Source organism: Apis dorsata, unplaced genomic scaffold (assembly GCF_000469605.1).
Source record: "Apis dorsata unplaced genomic scaffold, Apis dorsata 1.3 scaffold_269, whole genome shotgun sequence".
Classification (NCBI taxonomy): Eukaryota; Metazoa; Arthropoda; class Insecta; order Hymenoptera; family Apidae; genus Apis; species Apis dorsata.
Window position 1 is genome coordinate 696,815 of NW_006263547.1, and position 8,208 is coordinate 705,022.

Below are 8,208 nucleotides of genomic sequence, written 5' to 3' on the forward strand. Positions count from 1 at the left end.
AATATATAAAACAATTACAAAAATGTATGTAAGATAATATTTGTTAATTTTTTATTTCTATAATCTTAAATTTCTATAATTTTAAAATTTATATGAAAAATCTTCGAAAAATTTTGAATCATATATTCAAATTAAAATATCAATATTATATGAATTGAATATTCATAAATCTTTCTATTTTTTTAATAATAATTTTCTATTGAGAAATTTTTAAAATAAAATATAATTTATTATTGGCTTTTTAAATTTTCAAATTGCCACCAGAAAAAATCATGAAAAAGAAGTAGAGGAATGCACGGAATCGGAACGCACCCCTACAGAAGAAAAACGAAACAAAACGCAGTACAAGATGGCTGCGTTTGGGTGTTGTGGCTACTGATTTGTGTAAGATATTCTGTAGTAATCAATGGTTAATTCGTAGTGAATTGTTTAATTTCTATAAGTTGTCTATTAGTATAATTGAGCTTGTGTATAACGCGTACGTGTGAAAACAAGTCGCGTTTGGAGGAACAATGCGAGCACAACGTTGAAACATTTATCACGGGTGAGTTTGCCTTGAAATTTTATGGCTTTCCACTTTATTTTAACGACTCCCCAGAATTCCGCCAAGACAAGGTGCGATGTGACGAAAAATCCTAGTAAATAATTTGCGATCCATCAAAACGATTCAATAATTGACTTATCGTTCACAATCTCATAGGTATATCTTTCTTTTCATATTTTCTGCATACATGACGAAATTGTGTAAATAGCTATTTTTTTTCTGTATCTTCACATTGCACATCGATGAGTCAATGAAAAGTTTTATGATGTCCATCGCTCTTTGATACGCTTTAATTGCGTTAGGATAATGATAAATCGTTTTAATCCATAAAACTTACTTAAATATTGACTACCGCTTTCACCGTGACTCAAGACCACTTGAAGAAAGTAGATATATGTAATTGTTAAATTGTTAAGATGGGTTGTTAAAAGAGGATTTAGTTTCCTTTATAAATTATGAAATTGTAAGAATTCATAGATATAATTTTTTTTAGTAATTATATAAATAAAACAATTGATTTTTTCAGGATTTTGTTCATATATATTTTCATTAATTTTATTTATATTGTGAAATTAAGTTATTGAGGTATTGATGACACAAGTTATATTTATTATAATAAATATAATAAATATTTAATGTTTTATTCCTTTTATAGGATACTTTCCATATTTATATTCTATAGTTCGCAATTTAGAAATATTTTAATTTTAGTTATAAAAATAAAGCCATTTAGGGATATATAAAACTGAAGGTATATAAAACAAGGTGCTTCAAAAGAAAGTGATTGTATATTATTATAAAAATTTATTTTAATATTAAAGGTATTATTTATAAAAATTAAATATTATTTGAATAGGAAAGATTATATATTAGAAAATAAATAAAATATAATGCCATAATAACTGACATCATAGTAAAAAAAAAGGGTCATTAATAAAAAAAGAAGCATGTTAGCAGTATTTTTTCTTAAACAGTTATTATAAATATACTGATAGAATGAATATATATATAGTTCAGGGGGTGGATGATAGGAATTTACTGAAAATCCAAGATAGAAGCCACTTGAAACACTGGAGAAAGACGGTGGAGCTTCGGAGGAGGAGGAGATGTCTGCCGGCACCCAGGGCGAGATTCGGGTTGGCCCTTCGCACCAGGTTTGCCATATACCTTGAAAACCTTTTTTGCTACTTAGCTATATTGCACAATGTACCTAACTCAAGGCTTGTTCTCCTGAAATATGTATTTTGAATGTATAGATAAGGCAGAGTTCATCATTGAAGCACCAGGTAATTGTGACATCATTTTTTTCACAATACCTATATGTTCAATGGTAATTGCTCCTCATTTATGTATTTCATTTTTCCCTTGTATGTAACTAAAATTAGGACAGTATTTAGGTTATTTGTTAGGTATGTGTATTATTTCAAAGTTGTTAAAGTAATTATAGTTTTAAATAACTGAGTATAAAAGTATATAAAATGTTCGGAACTGTATTATTAATAGTAATAATATCTATGTACTATTTGTACTATGTATTATATGTGAATTAAATAAGTTAAATAATTAATTTTTAAGTTTAATTATTTACTGAGAAATATTTGTTTAATACATTGAAATTTTATTTTTAAAATAAATTATAAAATCTATATTAATTATCAATATATATATATATATATTATGAGTAATCAAATTAATTTATGAAAAAAATAAAAAATATATTGAATTAATTTTTATAAGATATTAATTTGCAATGTTATTCAATGTATTATTATTTTCAGTTAATTATATTATTTTCAATTTTTTTTACTTTTTAATAAGAATTGTTAAAAAAGTGCATGGTGTGTGTACTAGTTCAAAAATTTATAATAATTGAAATATTAATATTTTTTTAATGCTTGAAATCCATACTTATAAAAAATTTTTAGAAACTTATATTTAATTTATTTTGTATATATATATTTAAAAAAAATTAATATTGAACAGTAAATGGCACAAATACCTACCTATTCCACATACAGGTTTGTTGTATGCCGATGGTTCAAATAACAATGATAGTTATTCTTTAAGTCACAATAATGATAATTTTTTACTTGCTTAACAGTACAACCACAACACTCAGATCACATCACAAGTACTATCCCTCAGATTGCTACTGTTGCTGGAAGACCCTAAATATGATGAAAGTTATTATGATGAAGCATTCTAACAATAACTTATAGGATATTATTATGTAAGTGTAAGATATTAGTTTTATATATTTATAGTGGTTTTCAGTCACGGTGAAATTAAAAATATTTTACTATTATGTAATAACCCATTGGTTACTTGAACCATCTATGAAATATTAATGTTAGGAAATTTGTGGAGAAGTATTTAGAATATTTAAAATAATCTATATTTTATTATATTTTGTTCTCATCTTTTTTTGTGAACGTCATATTACATTCGTTTGTGAAACAATTGTTTTTCATTCATTTGCTGTTTTTCATTCATTTTTTTTATTTATGTTTATTTTTTTATTTATTAAAAAAATTTCGTAAATGTGCTTTTTGTTCGTGTGCAGATTAACTTCTAGCTTTAATTTGTATACATATGAATATAATTAATTGTTATCAAATTATTATAAGTTTTAATATATGTATAATAATCATACATTATTTTGAACTTTTCTTATTTTATATTTTCATATTTATATTATATATATATACATATATTTATGATCATATTTATACATAAATATAAAAGTACTCATGCTACTTCTGGTACTAGTATTGTAACAAACGGAACAAAATGGAAAAAAATTATACTGGCTCGTGTAGTTTCGAAAAGCAAGCCGGAGTATAGGTGCGTACAACTAACTCGCTTTGGCATTGGTGCTAACCACGCACAATCCCGAATTTTGGGTACAGGAATTGGTTTCTTGTCAGGCTCGTTTGCCTGAGTATCGGCCGGGTATACCTCCTGGAGAGCTGCTTCCTGATCCAGAGTTTTCTAAAGAACGAGAAGAGCTAAGATGGATTCCAGCTATGGCATTAGACGGGGATCTTCTGATGTACTTAAGGGCAGCTCGATCTATGGCTGCATTTGCTGGTATGTGTGATGGAGGATCCCCGGATGACGGTTGTGTGGCTGCTTCACGTGACGACACGACTATCAATGCTCTGGATATCTTGCACGATTCTGGCTATGATCCAGGAAGAGCATTGCAAGCTTTGGTTAAATGTCCCGTACCTAAAGGCATCGATAAAAAATGGTCCGAGGAGGAAACTGTAAGTAGACGCAATTAAAGCGGAAGATTGATTGAGTTTCATTATCATAAATATATGGTGTCATTTTATAACTGGAAAAAGAAAGGTCAGACTTACAATTAATAGATTATTAATCTATTTCGTAGAAACGCTTCGTTAAAGGACTTCGACAATTTGGAAAAAATTTCTCAAGGATCAGAAAAGATCTCTTACCTCATAAAGACACGGTAACAAATCTATGTGAAAGTAAAAAAGAATTAGAAGAATAAATAGCAAATCTCTTTTTCTTTATTTTTAGCCGGAATTGGTTGAATTCTACTATTTATGGAAGAAAACACCAGGAGCGAATAATAATCGACCTCATCGAAGAAGACGACAAGGTTCACTTAGGAGAATTCGTAATACGCGTAATTCGCGCGCTGGTACTCCCAAAGAAGAAGTTCCAACTCCGCCCAAAGATACTCCACCAGCTAGTGTCAATCAGAAAGAACCTGTTTCAGAACCGGAAACTGTACCTGTTGGAACACCTGCGAGCAATAATCCTGGTGGGGAAATTAGTTCTGTGACAGAGGACGATAATTCGGAAGAGGATAGTGATTCTAGAGATACAAACACTAACGGAGCGATACATTCTTGTCAACATTGTTTCTCAACTAATTCAAAGGAATATCAAATAGCTGGTAAGGATAGGTTATTGCTCTGTACGGAATGCAGGACACATTTGAAAAAGACTGGAGAATTACCGCCTGCACCTCCGTATCTGTTCCGCCCTGTGCCTGCGGAATCACCAGATAGCCCAGGGAGAATGCGTACAAGAAATAAGGCTAAGGAAACGCCTAGACCTGCAAGACCACGACGTACAGGTGGAACGGATACTCCTGATCAAGAAAAACAACAACAACAACAACAACAACAAACACCAGACAAGAATAAGAAAAAATCTAATAAATCAGAAACACCAAAAAAGGGTCAAAAACGACCACAGACGGATGACGTGGATGAAGACAAAGAGTCTCAGAAACGGAAACGTCCTGGTGAACGTCCTGAGAGTCCCTCAGAGTCTCTCACAACTGATAGTAACTCTCTCATGGATGAGCCTGAGAGAGAAGGAGAAGGTGATACAAATGAAAATCAACCTACTCCGGTTACAGTGCCAACTGAGGAACCTGTTAGTCCGGCAGTAACTACACCGGAAGAACCTTCCGAACCAACGCCAGTTTCTACTCCCGTACCAACGCCTATACAGACTTTACCAATTTCTGTTCCTGTTATTCATACTTTAGAAAAGAAACCGTTATTAGAAGAACCAATAGAAACGAAAGATCAAATAGAAGATGTTCCTTTAGCTATGAATCAGCCATTAAAATTGGAACCTATGCCAATAGAATCAGCCATGTCTCCATCTAATGAAGATATGAAAGAACCCGAACAACAGCTGAATTTAACTACATCACAGTCATTGAATATAAATGATATGAGTCAAAATATGCCACGTAATTTGTCACAATCAATTCAAAATAGTGGTATTTGTACCTCGACTAGTTCACAAAGTATACAGAATTCGCAGATTATGTCTCCGACGCACCAAGGACTGCCACTCAATATGCAGTATACGTCCAATGTTCCTCCTGTTCAAAATGTACCGCAAAACTTATCACAAAGTATGCAAATGCCATCGAATATACCACAAAATATGTCAAATGCGCAAAATATGGGACCAACACAAAATCTTCGAACACATGGTGAAAATTTATCAAATACGCAAAATATGCCTCAAAGCATACCGGGACCACCATTGAATCTCAATATTTCACAAAGTATACCAACGAACATGACTCAAATGCCTCAAATGCCAAGTTCACCGCAACCACTTGGTTTAACCGTGATGTCTTCGGAAAATAGGATGTCCGAAAGAATTTCTGATGATAGATTATCTTCGGAACGAATTAGAGATAATAGGATATCTGAAAGAATATCCGAAAGAATACCAGAGAGATCAGAAAATAACGAATCTGAGAGAAACGAGTCGAATAATTTATTTCAACCTATTCAACCAAGTGGAATGTTATCAATAGAAAAACCATCTTCAATGTATAATTTAGCTGGTACACCACCGATGGAACCGCAAAATTTGAAAATCAAACAAGAGATCATTCCTCCTGAACCAGATCCACTTCAAAGTTTGAAAGAAGTTAAAGTTCCTGGTTTTCAATCTGGATTTCCAGGCCCAAGTTTAGATAATATTAAAAAAGATCCAGATAGTTCTAGTAAACCGCCGACACCTAGCAAGCACTCCATATCTAGCAATCAATCTGTATCTCAAATACAATCTGTAGCAGCATCTCCAACTCCAACTCTTCCACCACCACCTACGTCTATACCTCAGCCTGTGATGCATCCAGCTCAACAACCAAGCCCTCATATGGCTCATCCATTTCATCCACATCATCCTTTAATGCATCATTCGTTATTTACTGCCATGCATCCATATCATCCTCACGCTTATCCAGGTTATGCTCCAGTTGGAGCTTATCCTTCATTCCCGCCCTATCCATACGGTCCAGTTCCGCATGCAATTCCACCTCCGTCCCCGCAAAGAAGTCAAGAAAGTACAACAATGATGACGGCACATCATTCGAGTACGAGTTCTAGTGTAACGACGAGAGAAGAGGGAGAAAATCTTATAGCCACACATCATCACTCTTCTACTATGCATCAAGCAACAGCATTGCATCATGACAAATTGTTGACTATCTCTTCTCATAGTTCTCATAGTCACTCTTCATCGCATAGTTCACATAATACTCAACGCAAGCCGTCACTAGTTTCAGCTACATGTTTGACATCTAGTAGTTCGGCCCATCATCATCATAGACCGCCGCAATCTCAAGCTCCAGTTGTACCAGAACCAAAAATAGAACCTGATTTAGTAGAACAGGAACAAGAAGAACCACCAAGTCCTCGAGGTCCGTCTCCAGAACCTCGAATCGAGGATTCAGAATGTCACAGATCACAATCTGCAATTTTTCTACGACATTGGAATCGAGGCGAAAATAATTCTTGTACTAGAACTGATTTAATGTTCAAACCTGTTCCGGATTCGAAATTAGCAAGAAAACGAGAGGAAAGATCAAGAAAGCAAGCAGAAAGAGAAAGGGAAGAACGTGATAGAGCTGCAGCGCAACAAGCTAGAAAAATGACTACACCAGAGAAACAACCAGAAACATGTAAACCGCCTAGTCGAGGACCTCTTGAGCCTGTCGTATCTCCTTATGACAGATATGCCGCAAGACCAGGATCCTATGCGGATACACCTGCTTTGAGACAATTATCTGAGTATGCTCGACCACATGCTGCATTTTCCCCTGCTAGACATCCTGCACCACCAGATCCAATGTTACATTACATGTACAGTCCTGCAGCTCGTGAACGCTTGGAATTGGAACATTTGGAACGTGAAAAAAGAGAACGAGAAATCAGAGAATTACGCGAACGAGAATTAAACGATCGATTAAAAGAGGAACTCTTGAAAGGAACACCTAGACCAATGCCAGCTCCAGTGGATCCACATTGGCTAGAGATACATCGACGTTATGCAGCTGCAGGACTTGCACCTGGACCTTCAGGTCCTCCTCAAGCTTTACATCAATTCGGTCTTTACGGTGCACCACCGGGACCAAGTCAATTGGAAAGAGAACGTTTAGAAAGATTAGGTAACATTACTTTCTACTTAATATCAGGCCTATCATTTCTTTAAAAATGCGTATCTTTCTTCTCGCATATTGCATTGAACACAAAATTAACTATGAATGAATGATTTTTAGGCTTTCATGACCCTGATTGTTGATTAATATTTCAGATGTAAACTGTGTTTTTTTCAAAATTATAGATAATCAATTTTAATATTGACAAAAAATTAAAACAAAAAGAATACAGTTTGCATCCGAAAATTTTGAACGGCGATTATAATTATTTCATTGAGATACGATGAAATTTAGGATCTAGATCAATATTGTCCAAGTTAAAATTCCAGAATTTTTTTTTTTGATTTCATAAAAAGATTATTCTTTCTTCAAATAAAATAAAATATATAAATTATCTAATTTATTAATGGACAATGCTGATTTAAAGATAAAGCGAGATAATAATTATTTTTGAATGTTAATTGCCTTGATATTTTTATCGTAATCAAATAATCAAATAATCAAACAAAATTAAGACGTAGTTATTAATTAAAGAACATTAAAAATCTGACAGAAGAGTGCCGCAAAAAAATAAAAAAAAAAAAATAAGAAATCGTTTGTAAAAAGAACTATTACTAGTTGGTTAGAATTAAGAGTACGATTGAGACAGTATGTTTGATCGAGGCGCTGTCGGGTTTAGGGATACCGACTGCAGCCGGCGGGGGGCCAGCGG

The 8,208-nt window shown here is 33.4% G+C and overlaps 1 protein-coding gene across 6 annotated transcripts in view; it reads left to right on the forward strand.

The window, feature by feature from the left end:
- The first annotated feature begins 315 nt into the window (after positions 1-315).
- Positions 316-8,208, forward strand: part of LOC102671314 (arginine-glutamic acid dipeptide repeats protein) — a 10,242-nt gene continuing 2,349 nt past the window's right edge. The window contains exons 1-5 of one of the 6 annotated variants that reach the window (XM_006616652.2): positions 318-544; positions 1,557-1,698; positions 3,472-3,813; positions 3,939-4,019; positions 4,091-7,505. In XM_006616652.2, coding sequence (XP_006616715.1) covers positions 1,651-1,698; positions 3,472-3,813; positions 3,939-4,019; positions 4,091-7,505 — 3,886 coding nt within the window. In that variant the 5' untranslated portion in view covers positions 318-544; positions 1,557-1,650. Of the gene's footprint in view, positions 545-1,556; positions 1,699-2,645; positions 2,775-3,313; positions 3,389-3,453; positions 3,814-3,938; positions 4,020-4,090; positions 7,506-8,208 lie in introns of those variants that run through there. The other 5 variants (XM_031510889.1, XM_006616651.2, XM_031510888.1 and 2 more) reach the window with 5 other exon arrangements.